Here is a 17,542-nt window from a genome sequence, read left to right as displayed (position 1 = left end):
ACAACTATCTTTTCACATTAAAAACAATTCTAGGGGCCGGGCACGGTGGCTCATGCCTGTAATCCTAGCACTCTGGGAGGCCGAGGTGGGTGGATCATTTGAACTGAGGAGTTCGAACCAGCCTGAGCAAGAGCGAGACCCTGTCTCTACTGAAAAAATAGAAAGAAATTAGCTGGACAACTAAAAATATATTGAAAAAATTAGCTGGGCATGGTGGTACATGCCTGTAGTCCCAGCTACTCAGGAGGCTGAGGCAGAAGGATTGCTTGAGCCCAGGAGTTTGAGGCTGCTGTGAGCTAGGCTGATACCATGGCACTCTAGCTCGGGCAACAGAGTGAGACTCTGTCTCAAAAAAAAAAAAAAAAAAAAAAATTCTAGGGATTTCTAAATTTCATTTTCCTCCACCTTATTACAATCACTCTCAGTCCTGTGTAATTTCCAGAATGCACTATGGCTTGCAGCAGCTGCGTCTCAGGGGACATGCAGACAGACAAACCAATGCGGCTAGTGATGGGGCTGCAGAAAGCTCACAGCCCATCCCTGGGCATCCTGACTGGTGTCTCAGAGCCAGCCATGGATGGGAACCCATGAGGCTGGGAGTCCAGAACATTTACAAGGGGCGTGTGCTCCCGAGTCTTTCTCCAGGAGTAATCCTAACACTTAGCTAAGCAGACGCCTGGCTCCAGCCGGCAGCTCGGCCAAGAACATTATGATCTCTGTCCCAGCTGGCCTCACGCTAGGACCTTCACAAGCAGCAGTGGGGGGGAGTCCCACATGGTTTCCGACACCCTGGACCATCCCTAGCTCACAGCCTTGAGGATGAAGGAGGGAAAGAGAACAGGAATTTGGCCTCAGGCCACCATGGACTTGTGTCTAGGGTAGCCCATGCTAGGTCTGGGATTGTTAAACTGCTCAGCACTTCAATGTCCTCAAATATAAAACAGGAACGACTCCCATCTGTGGGGAGGTCACTAGTGGGATGTGTAGATGGAGTGCCCGGCAGGCAGTGGCAGTCAGCATGGTGGGACGTGGACAGGGTGGCTGGTCGGTGGAGCTCATGAGCAGTGCTGGGGCCTCGGTGCAGCTTTAGTGCCCTCCAGCCCAGGGCTGTCCCTGTCTGGAGCTGTGACAAGAACACAGCCACATGACATGCAGAGGAATGAAACCAACAAAGGAGTGTGTGGTTCCTTTCATTTAGTCAGTCTTTATTTGAACGTGTGCTTTTGAAATAGCTTATTAAATATGACCTTTTCAAAATTCAATTCTCACAATATTTACAGTGAACTCTGTGCAAACATATTTTGACTATGAACTTCCTGCTCCCTCTTTCGCATTAATAATTTACAAATTCGTATCACAACAAAACCCAAGACTCTAGTTTTCTGTTTGACAGGCACCGAGCTGGGATAATGGGTTGCTAGGAAAGAGATAATTCAAGCCCAAGGGAGATAAAATAGGTTTTCTTTATCAAAAAAGAATTGTAATAGGGCCTTGCTTTCCAATTGAAAACATATGTCCCATGATGTTGTAGAACAGGATTAAGCGACCAAATAAATTTCTAATGGTTATTTCACCTTCATTTTTTTATATTTACACTCATCTCTTTTAATCAAATAAGCAAAACCAGAAAAGTCAAATTCTAAGGGACTCTGGAATGTCAGAGAATGTGATTAATATAAAAATAATCTGACTTCAGTGACTAAGAGCAGTGCACAGGCCGGCAGGGGCTGCTGGCTGGTCCTTCCACGCTGGCGTTGGCCCGAGCTGCTACGAGGAGGTGTGGCAGGTCCCATGTCCCTTGTCTCAGGATTCCACGTTGCACACGGAAGAAACACACACCTGCACCCTGGCCAAGCAGGGCGATGCCCTGCTAGGTAATTCTTCTGGTACAAAATCTACAAAGAGCACAGATTCTGGACAACACATTTCTCCTCCCCTCTCTGGGCAGAGAAGTATGTGGCTAAAGAAAAAGAACGCAATACCTAAGTACTGTAAAAAGCAAAGGTTCCTCTGGAAGTCAACAACTTAAGATTTAGAAATGGAATTATAAAAAATACAGGTTAGCAATTGTACCTTTACTGTCTTGTAAAATATAGCTTTAAAATTCCATTTTATATGCATGATGTTTGAAAACCATAGCTTTTTAGAAGTTTTTTGGTTCCATGTCTTTTTTTAAGGAACACAAATTAACTCCTTAGGCATCCTAGTATGCAAGAGAACATCTGAGATCAACATTTTGCAGGTTTTCTACCTTTTCACTGAAGGCGTTGATGGGCAGTTACAGAATGACAGTAGAAAATAAACTGGAAAAAAAAAAAAGAATTTTTAGTGATATGAGAATTTTTTCATTCATTTAATCATTTCCCCTTGCAAGGGTGAGGTCCTCCTATTGATAAAGTTCTCCTACTAAGAGACCCTTTGGACCCATGGCTTTGTGCCCGCTGGCATCCCACTTAACGATTCCCACCCTAAAACATACATGTTCAGCATGGAGCATTCTTCCTGTGATGACAATTATGAATGAAATATTCAGACATTCACTGACCCTCTAGAAGTCAACACGGAACAGCAGTGACTCTATCTAGAACCATCTGTTAGCAGCTGTCCTGCACCCATGGGCAGGACACACCCATGGGTGCTCTATGCCCCGTGACCCTCGTTGATCATCCTGTGCCTCCTCAGTTGCTCCCATGCTAACCCGACCTCGGGGTGCGGGCTGAACAGCTCCGCTGGGACAGGCATGGGGCATGGGCGAGCAGAGGAGGCTGAGCTGGGTGGTGGCATTTCCTCCCCAGCAGGTACAGACCCACTAATAGTCCAGAGATAGCAGGAAGGGACAAAAGGATACTGAAAACAATAACCTTATTTTCGGGGATCTTTCAGTGCCTTAAGCAATCTGTCTACCTACAGACGGGCACAGCATTTTTGTACCCTGGCCCCTTCCCAGTTCTCCCCGGAGGACTCGGTGGTGCCCATCATCTGAGCTCCTCCTTGGTGGCTCATAGTGACCAAGGGCTTGCACTTGCAAGTTATAACTGCTTTTACCAACATCTAATACAAAGGCTCTGATTTCACATAAATAATCACAGACTTGATCAAAATGAATATATTATTCTAGGTTAATTTTTTTCCATTTGAATGTTTATATTCCATCTACCCTGAACAACTGATTGAGAAAAAATAGGGCCCTCCAAAACCTTCCCCAGAATGACGACTTTTTGAAATGACACTTATTGTACAACTGGACAAATAAGACAAATGACCGTGGCAGGAAACGGTGAGATCTTCAAGGGGCTGTTTTCTTCAAGTCTCTGATCTGTTTAATCAAGTAGTTCTTCTCATCAGTGAACTGCTCATCGTCTGTCCTTTCTTTTTGGAAGCTGCTCAGAAACTCAATCAGTTTGGGCTGATTTTTTAATAGAATCTCCACAATAGGCTGTGTCTTGTGAGGACTGGCCACAAACACCTGAAACAAAAAGAAACAAATACCTAGGACAGGAGCACAGACCAGGGACCCCACGATGCTGCTCATTTTGTGCGTGGCTTATGTATTAATATACAGACAGCCCCTGGAGCTACTGCTCACTGAGGATCAATGCAGGCACGTGCCACATAACACTTCAGTCAATGACAGACCACACATGAGACGGTGGTCCCATAAGATTATCATAGAGCTGAAAATTTTCCATTGACTAGTAATGTTGTGGCCGTTGTACCACTGCAGTGCGACACATCACGTGTTTGTGGCGACGCTGGTGTAAACCGACCCACTGCGCTGCCAGTCGTATGTACGTCCAGTCGTATCTAAGTCTAGCACAGGCAATTATGTGCAGCACATAATACTTGACGGTGGTAATAAACACTGTTACTGGTTTATGTATTTACTAGATTATAATTTTTATTGTTATTTTAGTGTACGCCTACTTATATAAAAAAGTTAACTATAAAACAGCCTCAGAAGAGTCCTTCAGGAGATATGAAGAAGGCCTCCTTATCACAGGAGACGACAGCTCTATGTGTGTTTTTGCCCCTGAAGACCTTCCAGTGGCACAAGATATGGAGGAGGAAGACAGTGATATTGATGATCCTGACCCTGTGTAGGCCTAGGCAGGCTAATGTGTGTTTGTTTGTGTCTTAGTTTATAACCAAAAAAGTTTAAAAAGTAAAACAAACAAACAAAAAAAAAACAACCCTGCTGATACCTTGATGTTGGACTTCTGGCCTCCAGAACTGAAAGAGAATAAATTTCTGTTGTTTTAAGCCACTCAGTCTTTGATACTTTGTTATGGCGGCCCTAGAAACCTAACACGAGTCTACCACACTAATCGAATGCAGGAAAACCACACAATCTTCTTAATTGATGCAGAAACAGGATTTGATAAAATTCAATACCATTTCATGATAAAAACGTTCAATATGGGACAAGTGGATATCCAGATGCAAAAGAATGAAGTTGAGTCCTTATACTGCAAATAAAAATTAACTCAAATTCAATCAAAGACATAAACATAAGGGCTAATAAAACTTTCAGAGGAAAATATGGGGTACATCTTCATGATCTTGGATTTGGCAATGGTTTCTTAGATATGACACCAAAAACACAAGCAACAAAAGAAAAACGGATACACTGAAGTTCATCAAAACTTAAAACTAGGCTGGGCACGGTGGTTCACGCCTGTAATCTTAGCACTCTGGGAGGCCGAGGCGGGAGGATCACTCCAGGTCAGGAGTTTGAGACCAGCCTGAGCAAGAGCGAGACCCTGTCTGTACTAAAAATAGAAAGAAATTATATGGACAGCTAAAAATATATATAGAAAAAAACATTAGCCGGGCATGGTGGCACATGCCTGTAGTCCCAGCTACTTGGGAGGCTGAGGCAGGAGGATCGCTTGAGCCCAGGAGTTTGAGGTTGCTGTGAGCTAGGCTGACGCCACAGCACTCTAGCCAGAGCAAAAGGGCGAGAACTCTGTCTCCAAAAAAAAAAGAGAAAGTGAAAAGAAAACACAGAATGGGAGAAAACATTTGCAAATCACATACCGAATCAGTGTCTTATACCTAGGATATGTAAAGAACTATTACAACTCAACATCAAAACACCAAACAAGGCCGGGCGCGGTGGCTCACGTCTGTAATCCTAGCACTCTGGGAGGCCGAGGTGGGCGGATCGTTTGAGCTCAGGAGTTCGAGACCAGCCTGAGCAAGAGCGAGACCCCATCTCTACTAAAAATAGAAAGAAATTATATGGACAGCTAAAAATATATATATAGAAAAAATTAGCCGGGCATGGTGGTGCATGCCTGTAGTCCCAGCTACTCGGGAGGCTGAGACAGGAGGATCCCTTGAGCTCAGGAGTTTGAGGTTGCTGTGAGCTAGGCAGACGCCACAGCACTCACTCTAGCCTGGGCAACAAAGTGAGACTCTGTCTCAAAAAAAAAAAAAAAAAAAAAACACCAAACAAACTCATTTTAAAAAGGGGCAAAGGACTTGAACAGACATTCCACCAAAGAAGTTATACAAATGGCCAATATGCACATGAAAAAATCCCCCAAATCATTAGTCATTAGGGAAATCCAAATCAAAACCACAATGAGATACCACTTCACACCCACTAGGATGGCTGAAGAAAAAAGAAACAAAACACTTGATAATGACAAGTGTTGCAAAGATGGGGAGAAATTGGAACCTTGCACATTGCTGGGGGGAATGTAAAATGGCTCAGCCTCTGTGGAAAACTGGCTGTTCCTCAATAAGTTAAACACTGAATTACCATATGACTGAGCAATTCCATTCCTAGAAATGTAAAACATTTGTTCAAACAAAAACTTATAAGCTAATATGCATAGCTGCACTACTCACAATAGCCATAACGTGGAAACAACCCAAATGTCCATCATCTGATGGCCAGATAAACAAACTGTGGTATATCCGTGCAATGGAATATTATTATTTGGACATCAAAGGAATGAAGTAGTGATGGATCATACCACAACATAGATGTACCTTGAAAATATTATACTAATAAAAGAAACCAGACACAGAAGGCCACACATTGTATGATTCCATTTATATGAAATACCCAGAATAGCCAGATCCGTAGAGACAGAAAGCAGATCAGTGGTTGCCAGGGGAGGGGTGCAAGGGAAAATGGGGAGTGCTTGCTTAATGAGCACAGGATTTCTTTTTGAGGTGATGAAAATGTTCTGGAACTAGATATTGGTGATGGTTGCACAACATGTAAATATACTAAATGGCACTTTAAAATGGTTACAATGCTGAATCTGATGTTATGTGAATTTTATAATAACCTAAAATTGTTGTTTGTATTAAAATAAAAAAGTATGCCAGGCTTGTTTACATTGTTACACAAAATGCCTGGTGTTCATATTAATACCTATTAGTATGTTAGGAAATCACATACTGGAGCCAAAATGTGGCTCCTCTGGTTACCATTTGTTTACAAGGGAGTTGCTGTGAAGTTTTAGCTAAAAATTATCTGGCATTTTGTGGTAACTACATAAATAACTCGTAAAAGGCTTTCTTTTTTTTTTAATATAACAATCTTGTAACAGTCTTTCTTAAAAAAAGATTAAATATAATAGACAAACTAAGCTTATGTTTCAATCTAAAATAGACGTGAAATATACTAGAATTTGGTTCAATTCCATCCATTGAATCCATACACTGTACCATAAATGTAAAAAAAAGTTGTTTGTTTTCAAGTTTTAAATTTTCCCTTATTTTATTAATATTATTGTTATTATTTTTTATGGCTCCTGAACTCTGCTGCCTCTACAGGTAGTTGCAACCACTAGTGCACGATTCCCGTGGGGCAGCCAGGACACTGCGGGGCCCTTGTCAAAGCTTGAGATGAACCACACTGGTCATAAGGAAAGCACCTCTAATTCAAGGTATCGGGAACCAAATCTTTTGAATATTATGCCCAGTATAGAGTTTTTCAGTTCCCTCTCTGCTGTCCTCATTTTTTTAAAAAAATGCAATTTTCAAACCACCCCAAAACAAATTCAACAAATGAAACTACCCATGACTTCTTTTTTTAGAATGCAGTCTTATTGCCTGTATCCCTTAGTTTACATAACATGTCTCAGAAATGTGATTTATGGAGTTCTCAGGCATGGTGAGAGGAAGGCAAATATCACAACCACAACTCAAATATTTTTAGTTTAGCAGACTAAAAATATTGTGCTCTCCATTTTAAACCTGAATGCTTTTTATGAAAAATTAAAAAAGCTATGTCTTATATACATATTCATTCATTTCATTCAAATTCTATTTTGCCGAGAGGGATCTGAGCCAGATAAGGTATTGAGAAGTTAGTCTTCTGCTTTGTTGGCCTTCCTGTCTGTGACGTGTGCTCTAAGCCTGGAGAGCTTTGTACACGCTCCTGTTACAGTGACGAGGAAGTCACTTCAAGCAAAATCCCATTCCATGGAAGTGTAAAATAAGGCAACCATATTCTTATTCAAGTGAATGCAATTCTGAGTAACAAAATATTTAGAATATTTTGACACAATATTGTTAGTACTGATCAGAGAGTTAACTTTTTTCCGTTTAAGAAAGAAGGAACCCAATCCCAGTTGATTCAAATGTTCTTTACTGTTCATCAATAGTAGGAAGCATGTGTTGAACTTACCAGCAAGCTAATGAAAATCAGCCATTAAAAATATGGTACAGACGTTTTCAGCACTGTCTCCCATATTCTCTGTACCTTCCAGAAGGTACTTTAGGGGGAAAACTAGCAATAAAGAAATGTGATAAAGTTCTCGGACTCAGCTGTTTCTTTTTTCTAAATAACAAATTATTTGTGGCAAGTAAACAATTTAGTTCATAATTAAATGGAAGGAACATAGCTGGGGTACAGGGTAGGCCAATTTACACACATACAAGTAAACAAGTGGTGAACTATTTTTAAATGTACCTCCTCTGTTCAGTGATTAGGTGATCCAAATCCTGATCTTCTCAGAGGACGGAAATAAGTTATTTTTATTTGGCTACCCACTGAATCCTTCCATAATACTGCATTTTTTAAACAAAATTATCTGAAGCTTATCCTCATCTAGGATAATATATTAAAGTTCTGTGGGAGCTGAATGACAGGGTACACAGCCTTCTGTACTTCCTCCAGTCCAAGGGTCTTGAGAAGCTCTATCATTTCGTAGCGTGTAGGCATTTTCTAGTCCTACAGCATTCTATTTGTGTTTCATTCAATTTGTTTACTTTTTATGAAATAATTCCAACACAGGGAAGAGTATGGACAATAACATATCAGACTTAATATTCCCACCATCAGCTCTGTCAAAAGCTAACATTTTTTGTCATACTTGCCTTCAGATGTTTTAATAAAACATTACTGATCTAATTTAAAGCTGTTGGACACTGTTCCATGATATTGTTCATTCTCTTCTCTCCTCTCCTGAGATGACTGCTATCTTGAATTTGGTGTTTGTCCTCCCCACACATGTTCTTAGACTATAACTGCATATGTTGTATCCACACATAGTATTGCTTTACATGTTTTCAAACTTTAAGTAAATTACATCTTTTTAATATTTGCTTATCTCGCTTAATAAAATGTTTCTGATCCATATAATTCTGTTTATTTTAACCCATTATTATATGCTACTGTAGGAATATAGCACAATTTATTTTCCCAGTCTCCCATTGATGCCCATTTTTTTTTTCTATTTTATACCATTTAAACAATGTTGCAATAGGCATCTTTGTACAGTAAGTCCTCACCTATCGTCAATAGGTTCTTGGAAACTGCAACTTTAAGCAAAATGATGTATAATGAAACCAATTTTTACCTTTATCAGCCTTATAACAAAATGGCACTATTCAAGGACTTACTGCTCATTGTTTCACTTAAAGCCAGTTTCTAAGAATGATGTTAAGTGAGGATTTACTAAACGTGATTCTTTATGCACGTGTCCAAGAATGGCTCTAGGAAATTGCCTAGAAATGGATCTCAGGGTTGAAGAGTATGCACACCTGCAATGCCCCAAGGTGGCCTGAAGACCTCGCAGCCTGCGGGTGAGGCAGGAGCCAGGGCGCAGGGCAACTCCAAGGGGGCCTCCCCCAAGCCCTGCACTGCCCCGGTGATGCCATGAAGCTGGAGAAGCTACAGCAAAACCCTGAGAAGTCTGGGAACATCAAAGCTCTGCAGAAAGAACTCTAGCAATTTGCCAAGCTCCTGAAGCAGAAGAGGATCACCCTGAGATACACCCAGGCCGATGTGGGGCTCACCATGGGGGTTCTCTTTGGGAGGGTGTTTGGCCAAATGACCACCTGCCATTCTGAGGCTCTGCAGCTCAGTTTCAAGAACACATGTAAGCTGCAGCCCCTGCTGCAGAAGTGGAGGAAGCTGACAACAATGAAAATCTTCAGGAGAAATGCAAAGCAGAGACCCTCCTGCAGCCCGAAAGAGAAAGAGACCGAGTACTGAGAACCTTGTTTCTGCAGATCAGCCACACTGCCCAGCAGCTTGGGCTTGAGACGGATGTGGTCTGGGTGTGGTTCTGCAGCCGTGCCAGGAGGCAAGTGATCAAGCAGTGGCTATTCACAGTGAGAGGGTTCTGAGGCTGCCGGGTCTCCTTTCTCAGGCCCCAGTGCCCCATATTGATACCCCAGGCTATGGGAGCCCTCACTTCACCAGCTGTACTCCTTGGTTTCCTTCCCGGAGGGGAAAGCCTTTCCCTCTGCCTGTCACCACTCTGGGCTCTCCCATGCATTCCAGCTGGGGTGCCTGCCCTTCTAGGAACAGAGCGGGATGGTGGGGAGGCAAGGGAAGAGGAGAAGCTATAGGGAAGGAAAGCCTGGAGTCTGTACTAGGGCTCTTGAAATTAAATTCTTCATGTACTAAGGAAGGAACTGAGAACATAAAAAGTGGGGCCAGGGAGTTCTGAGGGAACTGGTTGGAGGGGAAGGTGAAGTTCAATGATGCTCTTGATTTTAATCCCACATCACTCAACACTTTGTTCTTAAAGAAGCCTGGGACACAGTTTAAAAAAAAAAAAAAAAACTTTGAAATTTCATCTAAATCATGCAAAACAGAAAGACTGCCTAATTTCATTTTCTCTTAAGCATAAAAGAGTAAAAAGCAGGGAGTTCGCCATTTGAAACTGGAAAAAAAAATACCTACAATGTTATTTCCATAGCTTGTACTTTACCTTAAAAACATGAAAGGCTTCAAACTGGATGTTGGGACTTTTATCCCGCAGGAGGTTCATCATCAGTTTCAGGTTCTCTGGCTTGCTGATGTACTTTGTCATGATGGCAAAGTTGTGGCGGTCCAGGATCAGTTCACCTAGCAGCTGCAGGAAAACAGAATAAAGGCTATAATCTCACAGTCACCTTATTCAAAACATACCTCACTTCTTCTCACTGAAAAACGAAATATAGGCTAGGCGCGGTGGCTCACGCCTGTAATCCTAGCACTCTGGGAGGCCGAGGCAGGAGGATCGCTCAAGGTCAGGAGTTCGAGACCAGCCTGAGCAAGAGTGAGACCCCTGTCTCTACTGAAAATAGAAAGAAATGATCTGGACGCCTAAACATATATATAGAAAAAAAATTAGCTGGGCATGGTGGCACATGCCTGTCATCCCAGCTACTTGGGAGGCTGAGGCAGGAGGATCACTTGAGCCCAGGAGTCTGAGGTTGCTGTGAGCTGGGCTGATGCCACGGCACTCTAGCCCGGGCAACAGAGCGAGACTCTGTCTCAAAAAAAAAAAAAAAAAAGAAAAGAAAAGAAAAACAAAATATAAAAGTAAGAATAGTGTCATGAAAAAAAACTGGAAAGTCCTTAAGTGCATCCTAAAGCACAGGCATAAATCCAGTAGTTAAGAAATTATCTGAAGCTTTTCACACAGTTTTCACACAGTTTTGCTCATATCAGTGCTTTAATGTATTTTTTTAGCCAGTCATTGCTGCAGTTTACCTAAAGCTAGCCAGAAATAAATGTATTATTTTCGATGTTTACTTTCACTATCTTGCTTCCCACTGATGTGCTGTTCCATAGGTTCAGGTAGGAAAGGAATCACAAAGCTAACTCTACAGTTATACTTCCCTTACTTGAATGTGCTCTAGCAGATTACTGTAAAGATGGTTTCTGTTAAGTGACTCTTACCTTTCCTCTGCTTTTTATTTTAAAACCTGATGTAAAGCCAGAAAAAAATGACTGACCCTGAATCCATAAAGTTTAGTAAGTGCAGCAAGTTTTTATGAGAAAGTAAAGCAAAACATATTCTGGTGACAAACTAATAGTTCCCAAAAGGCAACATTACTCTAAAACAAAATAAATACCCAAAGTCAGAACAGTTGAAGAAAGACCCTCTAGCAACAAGGCTGAATGTATTGTGTTGCTCTGTCTCAGAAACTTTTGTTCTCACCGCCATGGCAGCAATTCTTAAAGCTTTAGCAACTAGGCGGCTGAAATGTACCCTAACAGGATTTTATACATTAAATAGGAGATACATTGAGTTTTCAATTGTCCTATTTACTGGACTTTTTCTGCAGGCTTCAGGATAGTAATGCATCGTTACCTGGTCACGGAAATCCTGATGGGAGGAGAAAGCCCATCAAACTGAGGGCTGCTGTCTACCACAACCACCTCAACTAAGATGCATCTTGTATCTATTCAACAAATAAGAAGTACACAACTCAAGGTTCCTTCCATTTTTACAGCCAGTATTCTCACTGAACCTCACCACCTTTCAGCGGGACTGCGGCGACAGCACGCAGAATGGTCTCTCCATTCTCCACCCAGCCCAACCCATTCTGTGCATTATGCCAAAGTCACCTTCCTGAGAATCTGCTGTATTTGTTACTAGTTCCACTTACAAAGTGAATGAATAAACAAACAAACAAATCCCTCGATTCCCATGGATTTAGGAAAAAGTAAATCATTTAAGATGGCATCCAGAGCCCTCTGTGATCCGGAGCCAATTCTGCACTTCCCATCCTCTGCGCTCTCCTGGGTCTTCCTTGTTCTTCTGCCTCTGCAGCTTCACTCTCCTTGCTCCAAATCTTTGAGAAATGCTTTCACCTCATCGCTGCCTGTCCAAATCTTACCCATCCTTTCAGGAGTAGCTCAGAGGTTGTGTTTAGGAAAGTTTTTCCTCTTTTCCCCAGTTGAATTTGCTTTGCTTTACGGTACAGAGTTATTCGTGAGCCCATTAGAGTGTAAGCTCCGTAAGGGCACATCTCAAATATCCTTCCAGCCTAACTGTGCTATGTGCACGGATGTTGTTGGGGAAATAAAAGTCCTACCAACACAGAGTGCTTTCCACAAGACGCAGAACAGAAAGCAAGCAGTTTTATTACTGGATGAGCATGTCCAGAGCACAATACGGCAGATAATCTATGAAAAAGAGGTTACAAAGACAGATAAAATTCTACCTTATTTATACAGCCAAGCAGCTATAATCTATTACATACATATGTCCTCAAGATGAAGAGTGACCTGTCCCCCGTGAGAGGACCTGACAGCACCATTTCTGTGCATCCTTTCGTAGTTCACCCTCGATTCACCTGGCCATAGAGGTAGCTATTTGTCTTAGCTAATTGCCTTTATCTCCCTAGTATAATAAAACTTCTCTTATCTCTGACAAGCAAATGGTTATAGCTTGGAGAAAGGCATCTAGGTTAAATTCTCCTGGTGACAGGAAATAGGAGTGTTATCTTCCTAAATGTATTTCAAAGGGATGGCTTCAGACCTTTAAAAAACCACTTTTGAGTTGTAAAGCTGACAAGTGGCTTCCTTAACTTCTAAAGATATATATATATATATAGAGAGAGAGAGAGAGAGAGAAAGAGTCAAATACCATATGTATACATGTATATTATATACACATATTAAAAGATTTCAGCAAAAGGGAAATTTCATTTAAAAAAATTTACCCTTAAAATTTACACACACACACTCTCTCAATAAACATTTGTTGAAGTTACATTTGTAAGTTAAGTTCAGATTAAGTCACTTCAATCTATTACCTGGTGATACCTACACATAAATTCTAACTAATCTATCCTCTGCTAATACAATATCACAACTTTTCTGAAACAATTAATTGTGTTAGATTACCCAACAACGCTGAATCTTTTAACCATTAAATGTTAGTCTGTTTTAATTAATATACATGACAAAATGCTGCATTCCATAATAATACAAAGCACTATAATGCAATACTGTACCAAGTAAGTGGAAAAAATCATTACTTTATTAAATTTTTCATTTTATATGCCTCATAGTACATAGTAAAATCATGCATCAGGTGGAAATACATTTTTTTAAATTCTTTTTAAGAGGACTATGATTTGAAAAGGAAATAAGTTTTTTAAAAAAACTTAGTGTTTTAATGAAATTGGCCAGCGCCAAAAAAAACCCCCAAAATTCCACCAAGCTTCTTTTGAATTATAATCTTTCTTGCTGGTAATTAAATGCTAGGCCTCTGGAAAAGATAAGAAATATATTCCTAAGCTCTGTCACATGAAGGAAAGGAATTTTTCTGTTAATTATTTTTTATTGACACCAGGAATTAAGCACCGCAAGATGGTTCAGAAAAATTTAGAATACGATTAATAAATGGCAGCAGGTAGCAACTACTTTGGAATCAGAAAATATGCTAGTACTTAAGACAGTTTATTACTTACAAAGTTGCTTACTACAATAACACTCTAACCTCTATTGTTTCCTACAATTATGAAACATCTGTGAACAAAATTACAGAATCCATATATATAAACATGGTTGTGTCAAAATAGAATACACACTGCTACCGCAGATCTAATTCCCAAAAGGAAAAACCAAAATTGGGTCAGCAGAGCTCCCCAGAACAACAGTTTTCTATCAAAAAAAAAAAAAAAAAAAAAAAAAAAGAGCAAACAAAATTTAATGAGCTCAATGTTTAAATATGAACCCATTTCACAGTCATCTACTATTTTGTTTGCTTGAACAGAATAATACAAGACCATTTTAGCACATCTCTGCCTATGATACAACATTTAAAAAAACCAACTCTTCCCTCAGGAACCATTTTGACACTTTCTGCATTCTTAGATATACTAATTTATCTGTCTTTTGTCAGGTGCTTTTTTTTTTTTTTTTCCACTGGTACAACCAGGACCATGTTGTAAATAAAATATTTGTGAGGCACCTAACTGTAAAGGATTTTAGGCAGCCAGTGTAGTATGTCTGGGCGGATTAATGAAGCGCAGGAAAGATGCCCTGGAGTAGGCTGGGGCGTTTCTAAGTAGGTGGGAGCGCAAAGGGTCTGAAAGGGGAGAGTTTAAAGGACAGTTTCCGTACCAGATACAAACGTGGTCTGCTCTTTGCCCACGTCACTGGGCAAAGCACCGAGGTCTATAGCTGGAGAACCATGTGCGAGGGGAAGGGAGGCTGAATGGTAGAGAGGAAGGAGTCCTCACTCCCCTTTGCTCCTTCTCAAATTTGTATTAGATATTGTACCCATCACACATTTACTGGATCGGCAGCCTTCTATTTTTAAATGCAAATGCATCCTGGTAGGAGTAAGTCCCACTCATACCCTAGTTCCAATTATTTGTTTAGAATCGATCAATCCCTTTCAGAGAGTGAATTCTAGAGATAATGACCACGAATATTTATAGAACTTAGTTTGATTTAGTTAACAAGTGTCAATAATTCTAACGACGAGGGAGGCTCTGCTAAAACTACTTCAGGACTGTTAGTGGGGGAACAGGACAAGGTGAGGCTGAAGACACCCTGAGAGGAGAACGGGCGCGATGGGTGTGTGGGTGGGAGGGGGATTGTGGGTTCGCAAGAGAGAGAAAGCAGGAAGAGGGCTGGAAGGGAGATGGTTGGGTAAAAAACACGCTGTCAGCTTTGAGACTTTGCCTAAGGTCCTGGAGACAGCTGATTACAAAAAAAATTCTGTCACAAGTTCTTGTCACCAGCCAAAGCTCTTCAGCTTTCTTCCTCCTAATTTGGTTTAGTCACCTAAGTTCATATGACCCTCTCTACTTTGGTCCAGTGTCTGACAGACTCTCCCTGAAAAGACAAAGGATTCGGAAAATTTATGAGCAATTTCCTATACGGTGACCCTTCAGAGTATTGTCACCTTCCTTCTAGGGCCACTATTTCTTGTAACATGGGCAAGTTCCCCTCATTTTGGCTGTCCTTGTGGAGCCCCTCGCAAATGAAGTATTCTAATCTTTAGGCACATGGCTATGGCAATAGGATACGTCCTTATCTGCCCCTGCGCTTAGCAAGCTTTCTGCACGTGGAAGGACAAAGCTCTGAGGTCCTCACTGCCTTTGCCAGGAGGTCAGTTCCGCACACAGCTTGGTCTCCTCACTACAAGCTCCAGCACCAAGAGCAGCACCCCATGGGCTTTTTCCTAAATGGATCTCCTTGTATGGGTTTCTACACCATGGAGAAACTCAATAAAGAGTGTTGAATGACGGACTGAAAACTGACCTCTCCAGTGACTGTGCAAACACAGGGGAAGGCAGGTCATGGCTAATGCAAGCTCATGAGCACTGTAAATTGACAAAAAAATGTGGTACAAAATGGATTTAATTTATTGCCTTAGCTTAAAATTGTATTTAATATTTAGAGGCAAAATGCATTGTTCTATGAATGCCATCATCCTGACACGCAAAGATAATACAAGCGAGATATTTAGCAAGCTGGACTATCGTACAGATTGCTTAACTAGAAACAGTCAATCTTATTAGCTGCCAAAAACATTCTTTTGAACATCTGAGCAGGATCTGAAGGGCAGAGATGCAGCTCTAGCCCACGTGCCCCCTCAGGAGCTCGCCCACCTTCCCTTGGACAAATGGCCTCTTCCAGGCACTCTGACCCTGGGGAGGGCAGGCCACTCCCAGATGCAAGTGGCCTACTCTGCTGGGTTTGCTGTTACTTCCACAGGCATTTTTCATAGGAGACATAATCTCAAACAGCAAATGTCATCTGGTTTTATATGCACACACATACTTACATACCCTTATCCAGAGTCATTTTAATTTTTCACAAATTTAGATCTTTGCTCAAAGATCAACTTATGGAATTCTTAAAAATGTCATTTGGTTTTATACACATGCACATACCCATCCTCCCAGTCATCACTTTCTGCTCCCTCACCCTGTTTAACTTTTACTTTTTAGTACTTAAAACCATATGAAAATTATGTATTTATTTGCCTATTTGTCTATTGTCTATTCTCCCTCAACAGAATGTGAGCTCTAGTTGTTCTTGGCTGTCACCATAAGTCTGGAATATGAACATGTATTTGTTGATTAAATGGAATGTTCTACTTATTACCTCCCTCAGACCTCCTTCCCCAAGAATTCATCCAACTAAGCTGTTTATGGGTAATTAAGAGTTGACTTCATTTTCTTTTCCAGCTAGTTACATCATCTTTTAACCTCTTTCCAGATTCTGTTTCAGTATAATCCTGGCAGTTTCTTAGAAAAGCAAAATTTTGTATATTCAATCATGTAGTCTTCTCACATGTCCATTTATTAGAGTTGATTTTTTAAAAAGTATTATTCTTTTAATTCTTAGGGAGTGACCATGTTTAATATTCAGAATCTTGATTGTAAATATAATTTGGACATGTCATGTTAAGTGGTAGAAGTCTTTAAAACAACCTACAGTGAAACACGGACTGACCAGAATGCTCAGGGAATGGGACCTGGCAATGAAATATGGTAAGAAAAAATTCTTTAGGAAAATATGTTACATATTTGGGAGATAAAGGCTTCCCATAAAAGAGAAGCCCCATAACATTTCAACTATATGAACACCATTTTATAGTAAAAAGTTGTTTTTATACGCAAAGATATTAAGAATTTATCAATTACTGTGCTTATGACTTACAGGGAAACTTTAACTTTTGTATTTCATGTGTCATATTTTGTCCCGCCCTTTTCCTCTCCTCTTCTCTGCAAAACGTGCCTCTACTCTAGTTTACAGAGAGATATGTAAGAAACATAAGATCATTTCTTTCTGCCTATTCTGTTTCAAGATAGACTGAAAAATAATTATAGGAGCCTCACTGATTCCTTCTTATAAACAGTAATTCTCATCCTCGTTTTACTCTTAAGTTCTTTTAATTTCCATAAAATATCCCCTAGGAGAGAATTGTGATTCGATTTAAGTTAGCTTAGGTTTGGTTTTCTTTCTCAGCAAAAATATTCTAAATTCTACTCTATCATATACTTATTATTCATATTGTTACTCCCAAAATTGAGGCAGGACACTTATGTTATTTTGCTATAAAGTACAGTCATAACATAAAAATTCTCAAGTTACCAAAAAAAAAAAAAAAGGATATTTTAATTTTTTTGTATTTACTCATCCACTAATAGACCCAATCATTTGCTAACAAGATACCAACTTATGGGGACTCTAATTTAAAGAAATTTGATATTTACCTTTAAAGATTGTCTCTTAGTCACATAATTCTCAGACTGAAGCAATTTCTCATAATCTTCAAAGATCTAATGAAAAGGAAAGAAAATATTAGCGAGTGAAAGCAGC

At 40.4% G+C, this 17,542-nt stretch overlaps 1 protein-coding gene and 1 pseudogene across 1 annotated transcript in view; one reads left to right on the top strand and one right to left on the bottom strand.

Moving 5' to 3' along the window:
• Positions 1–3,180: 3,180 nt before the first annotated feature.
• Positions 3,181–17,542, bottom strand: part of CAB39L (calcium binding protein 39 like) — a 98,950-nt gene continuing 84,588 nt past the window's right edge. Inside the window, exons 8-10 of the mRNA XM_069467712.1 lie at positions 17,437–17,502; positions 10,188–10,331; positions 3,181–3,466 (exon numbers count right to left, since the gene is read on the bottom strand). Of these exons, the coding sequence (XP_069323813.1) occupies positions 3,287–3,466; positions 10,188–10,331; positions 17,437–17,502 (390 nt within the window). The 3' untranslated portion in view covers positions 3,181–3,286. The remainder of the gene's footprint in view (positions 3,467–10,187; positions 10,332–17,436; positions 17,503–17,542) is intronic.
• On the top strand, positions 9,015–9,597 carry LOC138382869 (POU domain, class 5, transcription factor 1-like; annotated as a pseudogene).

Source organism: Eulemur rufifrons, chromosome 4, assembly GCF_041146395.1.
Source record: "Eulemur rufifrons isolate Redbay chromosome 4, OSU_ERuf_1, whole genome shotgun sequence".
NCBI lineage: Eukaryota > Metazoa > Chordata > Mammalia > Primates > Lemuridae > Eulemur > Eulemur rufifrons.
This window is presented reverse-complemented; position numbering and strand designations above follow the sequence as displayed.